The sequence below is a fragment of the Thunnus albacares genome, chromosome 4, assembly GCF_914725855.1.
Source record: "Thunnus albacares chromosome 4, fThuAlb1.1, whole genome shotgun sequence".
Taxonomy (NCBI): Eukaryota; Metazoa; Chordata; class Actinopteri; order Scombriformes; family Scombridae; genus Thunnus; species Thunnus albacares.
Genome location: NC_058109.1, coordinates 21,985,059 through 22,008,740, shown reverse-complemented (window position 1 = coordinate 22,008,740; position 23,682 = coordinate 21,985,059). Strand labels below are relative to the sequence as shown.

At 39.5% G+C, this 23,682-nt stretch overlaps 1 protein-coding gene across 6 annotated transcripts in view; it reads left to right on the top strand.

The window, feature by feature from the left end:
* LOC122980273 (inositol 1,4,5-trisphosphate receptor type 1) overlaps positions 1-23,682 on the top strand; it is a 76,109-nt gene that overhangs the window by 1,741 nt on the left and 50,686 nt on the right. For all 6 annotated transcript variants that reach the window (XM_044348102.1, XM_044348107.1, XM_044348103.1 and 3 more), the window contains 9 exons: positions 2,447-2,517; positions 15,856-15,965; positions 16,586-16,672; positions 17,326-17,484; positions 19,474-19,572; positions 20,393-20,476; positions 21,654-21,800; positions 21,979-22,074; positions 22,458-22,502. In XM_044348102.1, the coding sequence (XP_044204037.1) occupies positions 2,447-2,517; positions 15,856-15,965; positions 16,586-16,672; positions 17,326-17,484; positions 19,474-19,572; positions 20,393-20,476; positions 21,654-21,800; positions 21,979-22,074; positions 22,458-22,502 (898 nt within the window). The remainder of the gene's footprint in view (positions 1-2,446; positions 2,518-15,855; positions 15,966-16,585; positions 16,673-17,325; positions 17,485-19,473; positions 19,573-20,392; positions 20,477-21,653; positions 21,801-21,978; positions 22,075-22,457; positions 22,503-23,682) is intronic.

Below are 23,682 nucleotides of genomic sequence, written 5' to 3'. Positions count from 1 at the left end.
GCAACCTTTTCTTTTTTTCTTTTTTTTAGAAAGTTCGATTTAGGGAGACACACATTTCGGTGCCATCAGAAAGAGCATTTTACGTTTTAGTCTGTGTTTGAGACATCCGTTTGAGGCATCAGTTCCCACAGTCAGTAACAGAATGGGAGTATGTTGTAAAGAAAAGATAAATGGATGTAATTTTGCAGTTTATCCCACAGAACAAAGCTGTGATAACAGTGGGAGGCCTTTGAAGTGGTGCACTGGCCACAACTGACCCCACCGCTGATAGTGCTGGGAGAAAAGGAAATATAGGGGCGGCGAATGCACACTTAATGATAAAGTGTTTGTGTTGTGTCTGTGGCAGGAGCAGGGGTTAGAGGGAGCAGAGACAGAGGAGGAAACGCTGAGGTGGTGTTGTGTAAAATACTCAACGCTAATAGTAAAACTCTATTTACAAGCTACTCATTCACCCACACAATCTCAGCAATATTACTCTGTCTTCCTCCATCAATTCTACCTCACATTTAGCCCACAATAAAACCAGGGCTGATTTTCTGAAAGAGTTTATTGATCATGTACTCTTATCAGTAGGGGCTGCAGAATGGACAAGTGATTGGATCCATTGCCCTTAAAATATCATTAAAATATGCAATAATGAATCACACTTGTTGCATGTAACCTTCCTCTTTAGAGCTGAACGTAAAAAAGTGCAGTAAGAGGCATCTTGTACGGATGTTTTGCAGGTACCATTCTGTAGTGTCTAGCATCAGTATCAGGATTATCAGCTCAGTTTCCAGGACCCCCCCCCAACGCTCATGAAAAATGGAATGACCTACAGCAAAGACTGAATCACTATAGAGACATTGTGGCCTTTTCCAGAGTTCCAGCGCTTCCCACGTACACACAAACACACTCACACATACAAGTGCGCACGTACTGTATTTACAAAAGTGTCATGACAGCTTTGGCCTGGAGCCATCTTCTCCACGCATAACCACCAACTCAGCAGCATTCTCCAGATCATCTGCCCTGCAGAAGAAAGCATACTGAGAAGAGAGAAAACTTTTTGAGTCCTCCAGCTGAGCAGCATTCCCAGCTAATGTTTGGTAACGGGAGAGAGAGAGAAGGGTCTGTGAGCAAATTAAAAGGTTAGAAATGTTAAAATGCTGCTTTGCACGGTGAGATTGCAGCAGGACCTCTCTGTTTTGTTTAAAGGTAGCTATTACGCTTGGGTTGCTCACTGAGCACTCTGAGAGGGATTAGCAAGTTATGTGCATCATCATCCACGCATGCATTGAAAGCACACGCGTACTGAATCATTTCTCCTTAACTCTCTCCGGATATTTTCTCACTCTGTATCAAAGTCTGCAGCCTTGTTCCTTGAGGTGTACAGACTGGAGAAGTAGACAGGTCTGTTTGGACAACTGTAGACATTCTCCGGGAAAAAGGCCTCAAATGGATGTGGGATTTGGCCTGTGTCCAGACAAGTGTTATTCTAAGCCAGTAAAAGCTAAATTTGTCACCAGAAATTCCAGCCTGCCCACAGGTCATCTAACCCTCAATTATTTCATTATTGTGTGGAGCGAGAGAGTAAACAAGCTGCAACTACATGTGAGCTGTCAATGAAAACAGGAAAGACTCAGTGTATAAGCAGACGGTTTTGTTGTGAGTAGTTTTGCCCACTACTATGTTTAGCACAAACCCAAACCATCATACGTCACGTGAAAAAGACACAGGGATGATATTGCAAATTACTATAAATAACCATTGGATTTTGGGATTTGTCATATTCAGCAGATTGAATGATTCATCAACTAACTAAAAAATAATTCAGGGATTAATCTGTATCAAAATAATAATTATTTGCAGCTCTACTGTATCATAAAAATCTGGAAACTATACTGTATGCATTTGGCTTCAGATAACATTTCATTATTGATTGATCTGCCAAAGTTTTTTTCCTCAATTGATCAGTTCATCATTTTCTCTTTAAATTGACAGAAAATTGTAAGAAATGTGACAGTCTCTTAGAGCCCAGTATCTTGTTTTGTCTCACCAACAGTCCAAAACTGGAAGATACTCATTTTAATATCATAGAAGATTAAGAAAACCACCAAATATTCCCATTTGAGAAGCTGGAACCAACTGATTCTTTTGGTGTTTTCGCTAAAAAAATGATACAATTAACTGATTATCAGAATTATTGCAGATTAATTTTCTGTAAATCAACTAAATCTTTGGAATAAATAATGAAAATAATTACTTGCAGCCCTACTTACAGTGTTACATCATCATCATAAAATAATACATAATATACAAGCATGCAAAAATATTGTCTACACACACTAATCAAAAATCACAGGTACTGTATATGAAACATAGAACACAGTTTGACTGGTTACCAGGGGTGTGTGTACTACACGTGCGTGTGATTAACAATGTTATTTTGTATTTATATCCACAGCTTGGTGGACGACCGCTGCGTCGTCCAGCCTGATGCAGGGGACCTCAACAACCCTCCAAAGAAGTTCAGAGGTAAGAGGCACAGAGAGTGGACTCCCCTCGTCCTCTTGAGGCCTGACATCTTCACACTAACTGCTTTCTGTTTATACTGTGGGCTCTGTTAGAGACGCTGCTGAATGTGTTATGCTGTGTTTCTTTGGTGACAGCCACAATATCTCTGCCCACTGAACTTCAAACAGGGTTGCTTTTGACAATGTTAATGGAGTGTGTGTGTGTGCGCGTGCATGCTTATGCATCCATGCATGTGTTTACAGCCATGTGTGCTCGCCCGCACACCTCGTCTGTGGAGGTAGAGGCAGATGGAGAGAATCAGAGCTGATGTTGATTCAGTGGAAAACAACACACTTGAAAAGCTGCTTTCCAAACAAAAGCCTTGAGTTGCCTCTTTGGGTGAACTCGCTATTATTAGCTCCTATACAGGAAGTGGAACTCATGACCCTAGTTTCTCAGGCTTGAGGTTTATATCTCTGGGGAGAGGTCTGGCCCAACATTGCACAGAGAATATGAGTGTATTTAAGGCTTGTGTAGTACGTCTTGCAGGTTATTGTACAAATTATAAATAACTGCACTTTTCCTTTATTGCTGATAAACAAATATTGTATTGAACTCTTGGACTTTTGCTAGCTAGATCATGTTCAATAGACTGAGAAGAAATGGAGGACCGAAATTTTCAAGTCAAAACATTTCTCTAAAATTTGGTTTCATTTCAGTCTTGACTTTGAAACAACAGTCAACAAAACAGTCTCACCTTAAGGTCCATGTAGAAGCTGTTCTGGAGCTTTCAATCATACCACATGATGTTGATCAGCAGATCCAAGTTGTCACCGAGAAGTAGATGTTTAGATTTTCATTTTTTTTGAGCGTTTCAAATGAATATTTCGACATGTTAGGGAAACTACTGGAAATGCAGAGCACCATAAGACTTTTGGGTATGATCGAAAGCTACTGAACAGCTAGTAAATGTACTTTGAGATTGTGATTTTTCAAAAAGTCTATTAGTTTTAGATCCTTACTAACAAAGCATATCTTTTTTTTATATATGAATTTAAAAAATATTTCTCACGCAATTCTTTCATAGCTCTCTGTAAAAACAACATGTTATTTATTGACTCCTCAAATGGACTTTGCCATGTAAAGTAGCTTGATTTCAGAGTTTGTTTTTCAGTTTGGCTTTGAAGCGTTTTGGATAGCGAGCATTCCATACTCACTTGCTCACACTTTGTATTTGGGATGCATTCTGCTGTCTCAAAGGAAGACACAAGATCGCCCTGTATTTAGAAAGTAGAAAGCTTTGATGTGAGCGATGCCCACACTGCTTAGCTGCTCAATGGGTCTCTGGTGTCCCAGGACAGGTTATCTCCCCCTGGAGACAGTCGCTGTCAGCATGATAAACACAGACTGCAGACTGATACCTCCAAGCCTGCAGCATCATGAAAGATGTGTCTCCTTGTATCTTTCTCTGTCGATATGTGTGTTCCAACAACTGGCAAATGTGCACAGAGAGGTGGGAAAAAGTAGCAAATGCTAGCAGTGTTTTCAACATCTGTTGATTCCCATCTGAATCATAATCCAAGCATAAACAGCCACAGTATTTTGCAGTTTTGTTCATTGTGTTCATTTGTCTCTGCTGTAAACCAGCTTTAAAATGCTGAAAAAATAAATTTGACTCATATAGTAGCTTCCCTATTTAACTTGGACAGCGTGTCTGTATCTACTGTATGGGACCAGTAAGAGATAATGCAGTTCTGGCTGAGTTTTAAGTCATGGAATATCCAAACTGTTTGTAGATTTAATTACTATAGTTAGCATTACTATTTTTGGCAGCAAACATGTCATTGCAGAGAGGGAGCTTCTTATTGGTTCACTTATACAGAAGGCTTTCACTAATCACTTTGCCTCATTTAATCTTCCATCCTCCCACACTCCTTTTTCCATGGAGTCACTTAGAAAAGGCATCACAAGGTATAGTACACTCAGGAAACGTCACCTACAAGTCTTTGCCATATTGTTTATGTATTCATTATTTCACTTTTTTCAATGTTTATGCCATAAAAACAACATGGAGAAAATGAAACTGTAGTTAAAGATGAAGGTTCAAGAGATTTTGTGTAACTGGATCAGTGTCTCTATAACGCCCTTGCACTTACGCTGAGTGCAGTTAAAAGTGGCTTTGGTAACTCGTCCACCATGTCAGCTGGACTTGATCAGAAGACGCCTTCATGTCACTGTGAGAGGTCTCTGGACATTTTCCAGAAGACAGAAAGAAGTGACGATGGGTGCTATAGGATCATAAAGAAGATGTTACAGTGTAGTCATACATACCCTGTAACATAATAGAGATAGAATCATGATGCAAGATAAGAGATTTACATAAAAGGGCAACTCCACAGATTTTATACATATAGATGAGTTTACTCATCTCTACCCAGGCTGTGAAAACAGTTTTATAATGTCTGTGGCTCCGGAGGAGCTTCCCAAAGTCTGAGAAAACAGCACTGATGATGTCATCAGGGGTTATCTTAGCTTGCGCTTGGAGAAAACAAATTTATAATAGGAAATCTGCGTTTCAAACTGCAGCTGTGGAGCATTTAGCTGGAATGGAGGCTCTAATGAAAACATGCTATTGGTTGCATTATGGGAAATGAAGGATCCAGTGTTTTTGGTGCTTGATTAGGGGTTTCTTGTGAATCAGTTTAATGGAAGTGCAATAATTGATTGCTGTACTCCTTTCAAATAGCAATCTGACCTTTCCCATTTTGGCTAAAAACATGTCTGCATTCTTTTCTTTTCCAAGGATATTTAAAAGGTCCTTTTTCAAAGAGACACTTTGAAAATTAATGTCACAAGTATAAGCAGAGGATATTTCCTGATATGGTCTTGTTATTTAATTGAACGTGTCTCAGGACACCTGCAGAAGACTTCACAAATCCATAGACTTTTTTTTTTTTTAATGGTGGCTGTATTTCATTTAGGTGTGTCATTTCCAGGGTTCTGGTGTGCTGCACTGGTCACTGGTACAGTGAAATGGAACAGAGCCATCATTAATGACATTAGTTTCACCTGTGCTTTTTCTTTTATGACAGGTCAAATATGCCTCCCTTTCACACTAATTGTATAGAATATGTACTTTATACCGATAGGCCCTTTTCATGACAGTTTGACTTGTCATAATAGGAAAAGCACAGGTGTTATTACTTACACTAATGATGTCTCTGTTCTATTCAAGTGTCCCAGTAAGCCAGGACAGTGTGACAGTAAGCCTGTTTGTACTGTACAAAGACCCTTAACTAAAGCAGCTAAACATAATTCAGCCACCATTCATCTTGTTATTTACATCTGTGCTTTTCCTACGGTGACATGTCAATATCTCTTCAATGAAAAAAGCCTATCTTTACAGCATACTGTGATTTCATTTTTTAAATGTTTTTTTCCCCCAAAATCTATCTGGTGATGTCTCATGACAATATGTAACTTATCTTAATTTTCGTTTTTTAAATGTGAGCGAAGGCTCGGTTTCCTTTAATTGCATTCAGAGACAATTGTGTACATCAACAACACATTCAAAAACAAAGCAATTTTAGTGCATGTATACGCTGATTTTTTTGAGTATACTTGCTTTTGTCATTTTTGCAGTGTGAATTCATTACATATTCAAAACTGGCTTAGGGATTTGTGGAATAGGGCCACAGCTTAAAATATCTGCTGTAAAACAGGTCTATCCTGCTATATGTGATAGAGTGCCACACTGATCGCGCTCTTTAGTCATTACAGTTAATCCCACAACATCAAAACAACTAATAATTAATCCAAATTATTAGTTTGTTAGAAAATCTGCTACTGCTGAACTGATGCTGAATTGAATAGTGGACAAATCATTTTTCCGATGTTTATATATTATATGTGCAGGCGGGTCTCATAATAAACACCACAAAGAACAAGTCACAGTCTAAGTTGTGGTGAGGTCATGATAGATTTAATTTTTTATGCTTATGGATATTAAATCTTCTTAGTTTTTCATGGTGCAACTAATAAAAAAAATCTATAGTTAAGGATTGCAATAATATGTTTGTGGCTCATGGTTTTTCTTGGTATTTTATTAATTTGTCTCAACTATAGCACCCTCACTGGAGGTTTATAAATAAAATAGAGGGCTGTAGCAGAATCTTTGTTTCTGAGGAGGACTTGCCATAGATATTTCTCAATAAGTGTAAAACATTATTAAACCAAACAAGAAGCAGATTTTCCCTGCTTAAACTTCCACAAACACAGTCATGGTTAAGTGTGCTTACATATCTGCATTTCTTTCCCCAAACATCTTTGGAAACTTCTAATTTGAGTCCTCTGGGTGTCCTCTGGCAGAGTGAACAATCCTCTGCCATCACCCACCCCCCTCCCCCCACCCTCATTTGGGAGGGTCCTCAGCTGTTGGAAAGGGACACAGTTGTAGGCTATTCCTCCTCAGCGGAGGCTATAAGGGCGCAGGGCCAGACTAGCCATGTCGACTGGGCCTTATACTGTCACTGCTAAGGTATGCTTAACATTTCCTCCTAATGTAAACACAAGCACCCTTCACACAATCACACTTTCACTCATGTAGCCTGTAAGCACATCAGGACTCAGGAGACATCAGGACTCAGTAGCTTTGCTTTGTTTCTCACCCTGACGGTCTTTGAAGTACCATTACACACACACCCACACACACTCAGATGAGTTCAGCAGAGAACAGTGATCAACAGTCAGTCCGAGGCAGATACAACTCTTCACACTGTAACAATGCTTTGTATGAGCTGTTAAATAAGTGTAATCTTCTTTTCATTTTTAGTCACTGTGATTTATACTTCAGCTGTTTGAATGTTTTGCCAGTGTTGTCTAATTTTAAATGATGGTGGCAGTTCTTTTTGTTGTGTGCTGAAGTCACTGTGTTAATGAATAATAAGATGAATGCTGCATTGTTCAGATGTCATCTACTTTTAATTTTCCTTTACAGAATAATCAATCAAATCACCATCTTCTGTTTCTGACTGTGGCCATGAGGCTGTTCACATATTGGTACAACACATTTTAAAGCTTGATGCGACTAACTGGTATTGACATACTGTATTTATAGTAAATGGATGTTGCTAATTGTGTGAAGCAGGTGATGCCCATTGTTTCATCAGAGACACTTAATCATCATGCATGTCAAATTGACCTCCGCGTTCCACCCAAGTCAATCTTTAATTATTTCTCCACTTGATCTATGCAACAAACTTGCTCGAATAATGTAGGCTCTTTCATATACAAACTTTTTGATGATTACTGGTTGTTTGTAAAGGGAAAAACAGTGATTGATATGGGCTCAGAAATTAGAAACAAAACATAACCATCAAAGCAAACCCCGTCTTGTACAGAGAGGTGCTGAAACAACAAGAGCTGATTTCCCTGCTTGTGTATCATTCGCCTGACATTTACATTGCTAAATCAGTAGCATGAGAAAACCATTGAAGTGGATAGTGTCTTCCTGTCCTGCCTTCACATGTCTGCAATTCTTGGTTTGTTTGTTTTTTACTTTTTTGTCATCATTTCATATTGTCTCTTGTCATAACTTCCTTTTTTTGTTTTGCACATATTTTACATGTGTCTTGAAACATTTAAACCTCTTAAACTCCAACAAACTTTGGAGCATTAACTCCTTACTATGTTGTGATAAAATGTCTCACATGCTTGCCAACCTAAACTACTGTTGCTCTCAGAGACACACTGCAGACTAATTGAGTGGTTGATCTGGGATAAACACCAGAAACAGTGCTGTCTTTAGTCCCTTCCTCTCCTAATAACCACATACTGTGTATTGCTTTCCTGTCTATTGCGAGAGGAGAGGTCCTGCAGGAAACAAGGGAAGCTGTTGTCAGTAGATCCATTTATTGTCTTAGATGCACTACAAGTGATTAGTTGCTTCCTCTATAACATCTCTAACAGGATAAGAACCTTAGAGAGAATAGCAGTGCAGTTTATACAACCAGATCATTGAGAATATCATTGATTTAACACAGTCTCTAAGTTCTTGGCCAGACAATGTCATCTACTGCAGGAAAGAGTAGCTCAACTGTCTCACACAGGTACAACCAGGCCTCCCTGCTTGTGTTTGGACACTGATGACCTCTTTGTGATGTGGATACATCAGATTTTTTGTCTCACATGATGTGCTTGAACTGTTTTCATAACAGGGTAGCAGACAACGAAGAGGAGTAGAAGTGAAAATTAGAATTTCAGGATTCTTACTAGTTCTGCACTTAACAAACTGAACATTCAATTTTGTACCATTGTAAATTATGTAGCTCTGTGTTGTCACACACTTGACCTAATTGAAAGCTGTTAGTGTTGTTTCTTTTTTTTACAGAATCAAATTATTGTGGTTGTTCTGCTCTCTGAATAATAAAGCTTTTGTCAGAGGTAAGTCATCTCTGTAGGCTTTATAGCCCTTCACTAGTTTTGATAGTTTCCAGTGCTACAGGCATCTTCATCTTGGTTCCCTTAGATCTGACAAAGTTTGTCAGTGGCTGTAGGATTTTTATTAGCTTCTTGTTGAACTGTACATGTCGAAAGAGCTGGTGTTAGTGATCTTTCTGAGTCATCTGTAGCCCTCGTGCAAGACCACTCAAAGCAGTCTTGCATGACACCACTGTCACTGTAAACCAGCAGACAAAGGACAAGGTCTAAAAAAGGGATTTAAAACTGAAAAGCTTTTATTATTCTGAACATATAATATAAAAGAACTCACACCAACAATAATTTTACTATTTGACTCTGTAACCAATTAATGTAATGCCATATTCAGATATTTTGTTGTTTCACTTCTCATATTTCACACATCATGATGATATTCAAATGAGCTTTCCACACCAGTTTGTCATTGTAAAGGGTGATGTTGCTTAAAGGTGCTGTGTGTAGAATTTAGTGGTATCTAGCTGTGAGTTTGCTGAGTACAACCAACTGAATAGCCCTCCTCTCACCCTGTCCTTCCAAGTGTGTAGGAGGAACTTGTGGAAAACACAAAAAATGTGAAAGACCCCTCTAGAGCCAATGTTTGGTTTGTCTGTTCTGGGCTACTGTAGAAACATGGCAGTGTAAAATAGCGGGCTCCGTGGAAGAGGACCTGCTCCCTATGTAGATATAAATGGCTCATTCTAAGGCAACAAAAACACAAAGATTCTTATTTTCAGGTGATTATACGCTGATTAAAATAGACTTATGACTATTATATTCCATTTCTGCCAAGTCCATCTGCTAGATGCCTCTACATCTGGACATTAAAAAAAGCTGTGTATCAACAACAGTCTGTTACTATGTCATGTTACTTGCTAAGATGTTCACACTTGCCATGCATGTAATTAGCACTAAGCTACTGTACTTTTCACTTGTGAAAAAAAGCTTAAAGATGGTACCAGAATGTTACACCCTCATCCAGCTCTCAGTAAAGTACTCTACACTTCATGTATGAGAGAGGAAGCAGTGTTGTTCGGACTTTGAGGACAGGTAATATTGTTTAGGCAGGATATATCTTTAACATGCGCCATCATGCAATAATTATGAAACTCTTTAGACTTAACACTGCATTCATACATTGCATATGCTGTAATATTTTGTAGGGTTTGCAGACTATAGTGAGCCCAGCACAGGGTCCTATATACAGTAATAATTGAAGCTGTAGATTGAGACTTGATTGGACTTTTTTAAGTCACAAAAAATGATGACTTGAGACATGGCTTGTACAAGGCATGTACTTGACTACTATGAAGTTTGACACATTTGACACTTAAACCAAAAAAGTATTGCACAAATTTAAATTCTGACCCGACGATGGCAAGATAAGCATTTGCCATCATCCAGCCATTGGGGATGCACAAGCCAGTGCATTCTTAGTGCCAGTTCCAACCCCGATAAATGGCGAGGGTTGCATCAGGAAGGGCAACTGGTGTAAAACCTATACCAAATCAAATATGCAGATCATAAATTAGATTTCCATACCGGATTGGTTGAGGCCTGGGTTACCAATGGCTGCCACCAGTACTGTTGACCAGCAGGGAGCCGGTGAAAACTATACTACTGTTGGGCAAAGGAGAAGGAGAGGGGTAAGGCATGTCTGGAGGCAGCAGGAGAGGAGGAAGGGTAGGAGTGTGGAGGTGAGAGTCGGAACTTTGAATGTCGGCACTATGACCGATAAAGGGAGAGAGCTGGCTGATATGATGGAGAGAAGGAAGGTAGATATACTGTGTGTGCAAGAGACCAGGTGGAAGTGGAGTAAGGCCAGGAGCATCGGAGGTGGTTTCAAACTGTTCTACCATGGTGTAGATGAGAGGTCAGTAGGGGTAATCCTGAAGGAAGAGTATGTCGAGAGTGTGTTGGAAGTGAAGAGAGTGTTGGACAGATGGTGGTGGATTTTGCAAAAAGGATGGAAATGGATCTGGTGAATATGTATTTCAAGAATAGAGAGGAGCACAGGGTGACGTGTAAGGGTGGAAGAAGGTGCACACAGCTGGACTATGTCTTATGTATTAGTAGGCAGAGCCAAGGATCAAATGGTGGAAGTTGAAGAAAGAAGACTATTGCATGGAGTTCAGGGAGGAGTTAAGACAGGTGCTGGGTGGCAGTAAAGAGTGAAGACAAGGAGAGTTGTTGGTGGAATGAGGAAGTACAGGAAAGTATATGGAGGAATAGGTTGGTGAAGAAGAAGAGGGATAGACAGAGAGATGAGGAAAGTAGACTGGAGTACAAGGAGAAGTGCTGTAAGGCGAAGAGAGGTGGCGAAGCCTAAGGAAAAGGTATATGGCAAGTTGTATGAGAGGTTGGACACTAAGGAAGGAGAAAAGGACTTGTATTAATTGGCTAGACAGAGGGCCTGAGCTGGGAAAGATGTGCAGCAGGTTAGGGTGATGAAGGACAGAGATGGAAATATGCCGACTAGTGAGGAGAATGTGTTGAGAAGGTGGAAGGAGTACTTTGAAGGACTGATGAATGAAGAAAATGAGAGAGAGAGAGAGAGAGAGAAGGCTGGATTATGTGGGGATAGTGAACCAGGAAGTGTGGTGGATTACCATGGATGATGTGAGAGCAGCTATGAAGAGGATGAAGAATGGAAAGGCGGTTGGTCTAGATGACATACCTGTGGAGGCATGGAGATGTTTGGGAGAGATGACAGTGGAGTTCTTAAATAGACTGTTTAACACAATCTTGGAAAGTGAGAGGATGCCTGACAAGTGGAGAAGAAGTGTACTGGTACTGATTTTCAAGAATAAGGGTGATGTGCAGAGCTATTGCAACTATAGAGGTATAAAGTTGATCAGCCACAGCATGAAGTTATGGGAAAGAGTAGTGGAAGCTAGGTTAACAAGAGAGGTGATGATTAGTGAGCAGCAGTATGGTTTCGTGACAGGAAAGAGCACTACAGATGTGATGTTTGTTGTAAGAAGGAATGGAGAAGGATGGAGAAGTGCAGAGAAGGTCAGAAGGAGTTGCATTGTGTCTGTGGATACAGAGAAAGTATATGACAGGGTGCTGAGAGAGGAGGTGTGGTATTGTTTGAGGAAGTCGGGAGTATCAGAGAAGTATGAAAGAGTGGTGCAGGATATGTATGACGGCAGTGTGACAGCAGTAAGGTGTGCGGTTGTAGTGAATAATGGGTTCAAGGTGGAGGTGGGATTACATCAAGGATCAGCTTTGAGCCCTTTCTTATTTGCAATGGTGATAGACAGTTTGATGGGCAAGATTGGGCAGGAGTCTCCGTGGACTATGATGTTTGTGGATGACATTGTGATCTGTAGTGAGAGCAGGGAGCAGGTTGAGGAGAGCCTGGAGAGGTGGAAGTATGCACTAGAGAGAAGAGGGATGAAAGTCAGTAGGAGCAAGACAGAATACATGTGCATAATTTGGAGAGAGGACACATATGAGTTAAATACTTGGGGTCAACTGTTCAAAGTAATGGACAGGATTAGGAACGAGTATATTAGAGGGACAGCTCAGGTTGGACGGTTTGGAGACAAAGCTAGAGAGGCGAGATTGAGATGGTTTGGACGTATGTGGAGGAGAGATGCTGGTTATATTGGGACAAGGATGCTGAAAATGGAGGAAACAAGGAAGGCCAAAGAGGAGGTTTGTGGATATGGTGAGGGAAGACATGCAAGTGGTTGGTGCAACAGAGGAAGATGTAGAGGACAGGAGGAGATGGAAACAGGTGATCTGCTGTGGCGATCCCTAACGGGAGCAGCCAAAAGAAGAAGATGGTAAGTGAACGTCATGGTCGGAAATGTCAGAGGATGACCAAAATGAGCAGGACCATGAATGTCTGTACAAAATTTTATGACACTCCATCAAATAGACGCTGGGATATTTCAGTCTGGACAAAAGACATTATCATTCTAAAGCCTTGCCGCTAGCATGGGAATTAAGATTAATGCCTTCCACAGCCACACACCCCTAATATTTTAAAGGGTACTCCAGCAATTCAGTATTGTACTTCAATAAAGTTGGACAACTTACAAGAGACAGATGAAAAAAAAGATAGGTCAAAATCTAAATATCAGTGGATAATATATACTGACTTTTTGTCCCTAGTTTGAGACTGTATCTGAAAAGTACTATCCATGGCATGTACAGTACTGTACTTTCTGCTAACAATCCCACAATGCAAGCATCACATTTTATTGATGTGAAAATTACCATTCTTCAACAGCTGACAGTTCACACAAAATTCTGATAATTAGCAAGAGTCTGAAATCCCAATTTGCTGTTCAATATTGAGTAAACTATTGAGTGTCTACATTTCTTGTATAGGGAGTAGTGAATGAGGGAGTGACACAGCCCGTCGAGTTACAAAAACACCGAATGCAACACCTCCCATGATGCGACTCAATAACCCCGATGACATCATCATGGACATTGTCTCACACTTTAGAAAGCTCCAGAGCCACAGAAGATATTATACTGTTCACAGGTTGAGTAGCACTCCTCATTACAGTGACCCTTAATATTTAGGCCTGTGCATTGTAACTTAGTCTTGGTTCTGTAAAAATACTGCAAACACAGCTTTGAAGAAAAACTGTTCAAATCTAATGCCATTTTTATTGTCAGCATTCAGAGACTTTGAATTGGCTTGAAATTTGCTTGCAAGGCTTGTGGCTTGACTTGGACTTGCCCTCGATCACTTGAGACTTACAAACAGCTCTGGTAATATTTCAGCATGTTTATCTTTTTTTTTTACCAGCTACATAATTGTGGGTTAGCATTTGAAAGTGCATACGATTTAGGGTGTATCAAAGATAGCTTTGTTTATGAACTCAAATAGATATTTGAGTGCTAAATAAAGTCATGTTTATGGGATGGGGGTTCCGGTAGTAAAAGGTTGCTTTCGGTTGCGAGAATGTTAATGAATCATTGAGATTTCTGCCCTCTGGACCTGGTCCCACCAGTTCTCCTGCTCAGTGACCCCAGAAGGAATTCTAACCCCAGATTTCAATACTACTGAACTAACATGTTTTCTCTCACAGCTGACTGTGATTAAAGGCAACCCTTCAGTGTCGGCTGATCATCTGTCACACACGGTGCTCATATTGCAAGCTGTGATTGTGTGTTTAGTGTATGATAAATCTACTGTGTCAAATTATAGGGCAGCTCACTCTTCAGACAGGAGCTTCTAGTGTATGTGTGTTCTTTGTCTGATTGGCTCTCACACAAGCTAGTTTGATCCAGTTCCGGTGAGAACTCTATCAACAGTTTGATCTGCTTAAGCGAACATACGTGGGATGTACATACAGTCATTTACTCTATCTGAAGCTTTAAATAGCTCTAGCTTTCCTCTTTCTTACCCCCCCTGTGCTCACTCTCACTCTGTTTCACATTCCTTCACTCTATTCATGTCTTCTTCATTTCTCTTTCACTTCCTTCTCCTTGTTTTTCTAACAGTATTTTGGGTCAAACTAAAGTAAACCATATCGGATGGGGCCTAGAGGGGGGCGAGAGGAAGATTTGGGAGATAGAGACCATTAACTCGGAGGGAGAGAATGGTGTGTGAAATGGTTAGAGGAATTCAGAAAGGAGAAGGAAGGATGATAGAATATCGAGGGGGAAGATAGGGAGTCCCCACCCTCTTCTCTCTCCCTCTGTCATCCCACTCCCCTTCCCTCGGCTGGCCTTATTTGGTCATGTTACTGCGGCTATAGCAGGAGGAGAGAGAGAGAGGGGGGAAGGATGGACAGATTGTTCTTTTTTCCTCCTCTTTTTGCCCTCTCAGAATAGAGGGCTTTGGTCTGATGAGAGGTGAAATCAGAGGAAAGCCAGGGCTCAGAGGGAGGAGGTTTAGTCTGCAGGGAAAACATTGCAAAACTAGTTTAACTGTCCTGGTTAACTGCAAGAATGTGAAAACTTTTTTTTTTTACCCACGCTAAAAAGCCTCTTTATTCTTTAGTTGCAGTCGTTGTGCAGCTTGGTTCAGAAGAGGAACTCTTCTGGGACAGAAGAGGAACTCTGTTATGTTAAACTGTGTCCACATGCAAATCGAAGGACTGTTTTCCCCTCCTGACAGTATCTATGAAAATGAGTAGCACAATCAGAGTCCGCTGACGACAGCAACATCACATCGTCGCTGTGGTTATGAACACTGACTAACCATGACTTATCATCGCTGTCTCACATTGTAACACACACATAGAGGTTATTGTGCGCTGTCAATTAGCATAGTCTAATCACAGGATGTAACCGCGTATTACTGAGTTTGTATATCACGGGTGCACGCACGCACACACACACACACACACACACACAGACACACAAACACACACGTTTTCCTGTCCCTCATCACTCCACCCTGAAGCAGACAAAGCCCTTTGATCTCAATTCAGAATTATGAATGTGTTTGAAGTGCAAGCACACACACATGCATGGTTGTGCTAATATTTTCTGGATGTTAAGTCTTAAGAGAGGTGTCATTTATTAAGTTAAGTCTGCCATCTGTTTTTTATTTTTTGTGCCACATTTTATGTTTACAGAACATCATGTATTATAATGCTTAAGCAACTCAGACTTCTATACTTTGTTAGTTTATGCTAAGCTGTGGCTGTGACCTGTCTCCTACACTGTAGCTCTGACCTCTCCAGGCTTCAGTCAGAGTGCATTAATATATTATCTCCTTCTCTCTAAATTCTATTTTGTCCTGTTTTGATTTACATTAATATATTATTCTTAGCTACATCTGTTTATTTCTTCTCTGGCATGCATCGGTCTAAATGAATCTCAGTTCATATTTATCTCTCTGTGCTTCTCTCTTCATCTATCTCTGCATCTTTGTCTCTTCATTTCTGACTCTGTCTCTCTGTGCAGACTGTCTCTTCAGACTGTGTCCTATGAACCGCTACTCAGCCCAGAAGCAGTTCTGGAAAGCAGCGAAGCCTGGAGGGAACACGGACACGGTGCTACTCAACAAGCTCCATGTAAGTGAAGTGACAACATGATCACCTCCCAGCAGTCACCACAGATCAGTACACTACACACTGGCCTGTCTTCAGGGCTCACATGCTGAAGAGAAAGTGCAGAAAACTTTTTTTCAGAAGTCTTCATTTTTATTTCCCGCTTGGACGCTGTGCACTCCACATTACTGTTTCAGACCAGTTTTCAAAGGGATTATGTATATTTGCTGTGGTAGAATTTTAAATTCCTTTTATAGACATTTCCGAAGCCTTTCACTCCTACTGTCCTACCTTTCTGCCCTCTACACTCTCCTTTCTCTCTTTCTGCTGCAATGCAATACCATTTAAAGCAATCTGCTATCTGACCACACAGTCATAAAATGGAAGATTACAATCTCTCCTGCGTTTCCATGGAGATGTGAGCCAGAGTTTTCATTTAAAGCCCCTCTGTTGAAGCGTACACTTCTGGCTAAGAGCTTTATTGCTACTGCACTGCTGCTATATGCATTGTCTAACAACTAACCAATCAAAACACTTGTTTCCACGCTATTGTATATAAATTGTATGAATGAATCTAGTAGTTGTGAGTTTTACTGTCTTCATTTTTGACTTTTATCCACTCTTATCTCTCTCTTGCCTCCCAGCATGCAGCTGACCTGGAGAAGAAACAAAATGACTCTGAAAACAAAAAGCTGCTTGGAACAGTGATTCAGTACGGGAATGTTATTCAGGTTTGTTATTCCTAACTAGCCACCGATCGCTTTGCATTTATTCAGATAAACTTTGTTTATATACCACGGAGTCTGGACTAAACTGAAACTGGCCTTGACATGCAGTCAGCAGAGGTGACTCAGTTTTACAAATTTTCACCAACACCTCATTTGCAGGAATGAGAAATATGCTCTAGCTTCAGTGTATGTTCTCTCGTATTAACTCTTACATAAAAATACTAAAAATACTATATTACATATTAGAATTTTGTGAGTTTTGGCATAGTCCCAATGAAAATGAATGAGACCGAAACCTCCTACAGTCATACTCAGTCAAACCACAAATTAATATCATATAAATATCCTGTAATGCATCCTGAGCAGAGACCACTGGAAGACACATAAAATAATGAATATCACATATAATTCATAACACGCACACACATACGTATGTGCAATCATTTTAACACTATAATCACTATATAAGGAACAGAAATCTATAAGCCATCCATAGTTGTAGTATAGTTGTGGTATAGTAAGAAGATGACTTTCAGTGAGTATTTAGACAGTAGATTTCTAACCTGTTGTATGAAATTCACCTCTTAAATAACTTACTTATTTCAGCATCTCCAGTTTTATTATCTTGTCTTGAACTGTGTATTGTTTCTCCTCAGCTCCTCCACCTGAAGAGCAACAAATACCTGACAGTGAATAAACGTCTGCCTGCGCTGTTAGAGAAGAATGCCATGCGGGTGATGCTGGATACTGCTGGAAACGAGGGCTCCTGGTTCTACATCCAGCCTTTCTACAAACTACGCTCCATCGGGGACAGTGTGAGTCATCATATGTATAAGTCTGTGGGTGTGGTGCATTGTGGGACCACTGTACTGTATGTCAATCAAAGTAAGACAAAACAACGGTTTGATTCATGCCGGGGATGAATTCTGCAGGTTTGTGTCAATCATGCTTTGTTTTTTTGCTGTTTTCACCTTTGTTTCTCCACTGAGTTACAGCACATATGTGAGTCATAGGAAATGTAGCAAATAGATAGGCATAAACATAACACAGTTGGTGCCTTTTAAAGTGGCAGACTGTGTACTGTACACAAATAGTAAAAAAAAATATTTTTTGTAATTTATCAGAATTTAGTTGAGTGTTAAACAGCGGTATGCAAAGTTCTTAAAATTCCCCCAAATCTGTGCTTTTGAGACGCTCCAGTAGCCTACAGGTTAAGATGTATACCACATAACCACAACATCTGTTGTTCGATTCCAGCTTTGTTGCATGTCATACACTTCTCTCCAGCCATGTTTCATGTCTTTCTGTACTTTCCTCCATCAAATAATAATCAATAAAAAAACTGTAGTTTTGCAACTTTTACAGCTGCAGATAAAAAAAAATGTATTTTACTTCTCTGAATTACTTATTTCCACACAGTTAATTAGTATTATAAGGTTAAGACTGCAGAGTAAAACTGCAGACCTCGAAGGCACACATCTTCTTTACTATCTTAAGCCTCAGTGTGATTTGATCATATCTATCCCTCGATGGATGGACATGCCAGCAACCAATTGGTGTTTACCTGATCACAAGCTATTGTTAGCAACAGCTCTTCTTCCCTGCAGTAGGAAGTTATGGAGTGGTGCCCAAGGACAAAGTGGACTGTAGTTGGCTGCTCTGCTAAGCTCCTCTCAAAGTAGGTTGAGCAATGGCACAAGGCCTAAAACAGAAGACAAAGACTTGCAAAGAGCTACTGATGGCGTCTGACTCATGCCTTCATGCATGTAACAGGGTATCTGCAGGTCTTGAAAAGTCTTAAAAAGCTCTGAAGTCAGTTCCCTAAAAAAAACTTCAGAATGTATTAAAAAGTATAACATTTCATGTACAAAGATCTTGTATGTTTTCTCTGGCCTGCTATAGACAGTAACATTAGTTATAAAATGCTTTTGTATGTGCTTGCATTCTACATCTATAAACAAAAGTGAGACCAGTGCTGTTTAATCGTTTTTTGAGAAGTTTCAGTCAGCACCATCAGACGTATAGCAAACACTGTCACTACATACAGAAGTTAGGAAACTCATCTACTCCTGGTGGACAAGTGAAGATCATAGCAAAAACATAAATAATTTTTTTTGTAATTGTTTAATCAGAAAACTGATGGATGGATTTGGGTCAAGGTCATGTTAATTTGCTTATTATATTACTAGGAATTGTTATGCCTGACTGGGAAGTACTGACAAAAATGTGATGTAAATGTCAAAATATTCATGCACTTAATAAATAATCATAGACCTTATTGTCCCTAATAGTTTTTCTATCAGCAGGACAATGAAAAAGGTATTAAATTGCATCCTATATGGTATTAAAAGATCTTAAAGTCCTAAATTTAATTTGCTAAACACTGCAGAAACCCTGATGTAAGAGATTCAAGGTTGAGTACATTATTGCAATTGAATGTGTTGCAGTGTGCTGAAAGAAGACGTAGACAAGTACCCACCGCTAAATACAGTAAATCATTTTGAAGTAAGTTGTTACATAAATGTAAGTAAAATTTCGTAAAATAAATAAAAAGACAATGTGAGTCTTAGTAATTTGTGGCGCCCTGACTAAATGAGGTCAGTAGGTGCATTATGAGATGGCAGTGTTTTGATGAAATGTGATGGTTCTGAAAGCCGTCCACTTTCTTAAATCACTCTAATCCTGACCCTGCAGTCCCTGTAAATCCCTCTACCTGCACTAGGATCAACATGTACAACCTTCAAATTTCTGTACTTATTTTATTTCTGTTATATGTGTGTGTGTGTGTGTGTGTGTCATGGCAGGTGGTGATTGGTGATAAAGTGGTTCTGAACCCTGTGAATGCTGGTCAGCCTCTCCATGCCAGCACACACCAGCTTGTGGATAATCCAGGATGCAATGAGGTTTGTCTGAGCTGCAGCATCTTCACTCCTCTGATGTTTCAGTGGGAGTGTCGGCTGTGTAGAATCTAATTATAACTTTTTTTCCGCCCATCACGGCTGCTTGGTTATTAGCTGCCTGATGTAAAACACTACAGGATTGTTCTACTGTCCTCCAGAGTCAGGACAGTTACGCACTAGGCTGCAGCTGACACTGCACATGCAAGGTTATGATTTTTCTCTCTCGCGGCACTAGAGTTACTAAACAACATCAGTTATGTGATTTTACTGTTTTAAATGGCCTTACAATTGCCTTCCAGTGACACTGAGACAGTTAAGTGGGCACAGTAGGTCAGTTTTAGGGAAGTTGAGCAATTTTCCTGTTTGCTCAGAGTGACACAGACTCTTGATTTTCTGTTTTATGACTATGCATACAGTTTTAAATTATTGAATTAAAGTGCGGGTCAGCAGCTCTTTCAACAATCCTAACAGTTGTGTTATCAAATAGTTTCTGCTAACTTGACATGACAGTAGTGCATGTAAACATATGTAATAATGATTTAAATGACTTTGTAAATATCTAAATTCCATTTTTTTTTGTTAGTCAAGATATCAGTCTTTAGAAAAGTTTGAAAGTGTGCTCCTATTCTGTCTTTAAAAAGATGAATAGGCATCTGTGATTTTTGTTTCCCTCTGGGAATGAGGAAAAAATGAAAACAAACACGACACTATCCCTTTAACCTTGGCCGTGTTGCAATGCTCCCACTGTGCAGGATCCCTGTCAGCAGATTATACCTACAGTACAGCCACATCAAACTCTGATCTCTGATTGTTTGTTTTTCAGGTGAACTCAGTCAACTGTAACACCAGCTGGAAGATCGTCTTGTTTATGAAATGGAGCGACAATCAGGAGATCATCTTAAAAGGGGTTTGTCTCATGGCAGCTACCAGAGAATTACATGTTTCTTTTCTATTTCTGTTTTTTTATATAGAGACTAAGGTAGAAAACATTTTATATCTAATACAAAAGCTCAATTTATAAACGCATATAGAACAAATGGAAATGTCATACATCACATTAGCAAAAGTCAGCAGTTTCCAGGCATCCAGGATTTCTGAGTTCAATATGGCTCTATTGAAATAATGTATGACATGTTTCTACAATATATAGATCTTGTTTCACACTCTCTCAATGAATATTTTGTTTTTCTATCTGTAGGTGTTGCATAATGTACCTCATCAGAGCTGAGTGGGCTGGTTGTTTTGTTTGTTTCCAGTTCAGTTTTGTCAGCCCACTTTATGTGCTTACAAATGAGATTGTGTCATATTGGATGCTCAGTAGCTCCACATTAGAGGCTTTACCACCAAGAATAGCTGAATGTCAGCTAATAAACCAGTGTTTTGGTACTCCCAGAACATTCAGTATCAGTCAAAAGTTTGGACACACTGTCTCATTCAAGGTAATGATTAGGTGTGTCCAAACGTTTGACAGGCAGTATAGGAACTAGTGAAACCAGTGTCATTTCACATTGGTCACATGCAGAGATCTTATGTGTTTCGTAAATAGTAACTGGAATAGGTTCTGGATCATTACAAGAAATGAATCTTGTGGAATTTGAAACATGTTGTAGAGCCACAAGAATACATATATTTATTAAAGGTCTAGTGTGTAGATTTCAGTGGCATCCACCAGAATATAATATTCATAAGTATGTTTTAATTAGTGTATAATCACATGAAAATAAGAATTGTTGTGTTTTCGTTACCTTAGAATGATCCCTTCATATCTACATAGGGAGCTCGTTCTCTTCCACAGAACCCACCATGTTGCACCACATGCACCACAACAACAGTAGCCCAGAACGGGCAAAACAAACACTGGCTCTAGAGAGGGCCTTTTACGTTTTTTGCGAGTTTTGCAGCACTGTAGGTTCTCCTACATGCTTGGAAGGGAAGGGGTATTCAGTTGGTTGTAATCTGCAACCTCACCGTTAGATGCCACTAAATCTTACACACTGGTCCTTTAAATTTGTTCAAGTGTAATTAGCTGTACTAAGGTGAAGCTTAATATTTCTAGCAGTGACAAATATTCTCCTTCCCTTCAGGGGGATGTGGTACGGTTATTTCATGCAGAGCAGGAGAAATTCCTCACATGTGATGATCACAGAAAAAAACAATACGTTTTTCTTCGCACTACTGGACGGCAGTCAGCTACCTCGGCAACCAGCAGCAAAGCCCTATGGGAGATAGAGGTGAAGAAGAGTATTGTTTTTTTTGCTAATGTAGTGTAGCTGTTTTCTGAATACTAGCAATAAACATAAAGTAAGACTGCAAATCTATTCTCCAGCATTTTCACACTTAACATCAGTACTTGTTTAATGAATTGAATGCATTGGCATAAGATGTTACTATTGTGTGCTCTGGTTTCAGGTTGTGCAGCATGATCCATGTCGAGGGGGGGCAGGCTACTGGAACAGCCTGTTCAGGTTTAAACACCTGGCCACTGGACACTACCTGGCTGCAGAGGTCAGTCCACTGCAGACCATTTTTTTTAGTCACTATATGTTACTAGGCTAGATGACATTGACAAAATAAAACATCACAATAACTTGAATCAAATATCTCTATCAGTTAACTGTATATTGATATAATTCTACTACCACTACTACTGTTGGTGCTTCAGGTGTTTACATTCAAGAAAATGTTGAGATGTCATTGGTGATGTAAATATGACCAAAGAGGCAGGAATGTTCATGGTTCATTTTACTTACTTACTTATAAAGCAGATTTTAGGACAAAGAAAACACTCATTTAGACTAAATTATGTTATTACATAAAACGGTATTCCAGAAAATATCTGGACTTATAGCTCTTTGTACCACGTGGTGAAATACTTAGTATTTTTGCAGGTGAATCCGGAGTATGAAGAGGAGTGCCTGGAGTCCCGCTCCTCAGTAAGTGTGCTATGCTGAAACACCGGTCTCTATAACAGATAACATTTACAATATATATCAAGATAACCAATACATTTTCATTGTTAAAAATGTTTTCATTATTGTCTAATGTATGCCCAATCTAATTAATTGATGTAATACAATGACCACATAAATACTACAGTCTAAATGGCTGTCAGTGTCTGTTAAAATTGTGTAGTACATCAGTACATCTCAAACATTCCCTTCTATGGCCAAGGTGTTTTAACTGCAAGTAACCATAGTAACAATATGTTTACACTGTTGTAACCAGTTAACTTGTTGGCTTAACTCAACTAATCATGGGTTGAACTGCCCACAAACAAACTGTCAAAAAAGCTTTTCCCACAAATGTGAAGAGAAAATGTCCCTTGAAATATGAATGCTTTACATCTACTGTAGTACTTATTATTTCCAGCAGTAAATGGCTGTAGGTATATTTGCAGTGTGATCGGGTATGAAATTTCAGTGACCAGCAGATGGCAGCCTTTCACTATGAATACATCTTTCTGTCATGGTACCTTAGTTCTTTGCCACAGCTCACTGAACCGATTATGGCTGTCAACATGAAGCTGTTTACATCTGCTGACCAGTCTGTGACAAATGAACCGTCTCCCAGTCGGTTCCTGAGTTTACTGCCTCGCCACTACAGTAAAAATAAATGAACAATAAAAATAAAAATATAGCTAAAGGAGCCAAAATATGGCAGAGGCCCCAGGCAAAAGAAAATAGCTCCCAATTTACTGTGAGGTCTATTTTCATTATGCTTGACTCCTAATGAAAACAGAAAATATCTGAACAAAGATATTTATTTCATCGTGTCTAGTCTACAAATTTATTTAAAGCCTTAATTGATTTAATGAAGTCATTTTGTCATAAGTCTTTCCTGCGAACCAGTATTGGTTTATTGAATTAAGTCTGTGACATTTTACTGGGAAAATTCAGTTGACAGAAGGAAAAAAAAAAGTTTTTCTCTGTTGAGGAAAGTGGTCTTGCCTAATCTGCTGCATTTCCTTTTTTTTCTGCCTAGACTCAGTTACTAGAAATCTTCTCACAGTAATAATTAACTCTTCCACTGAAATACCTGACTCTTGTTGATCCTGACACACACACACACATGTTGCTGAAAGTAAACATCTATGTGTGGTTTTTAATTACTAAT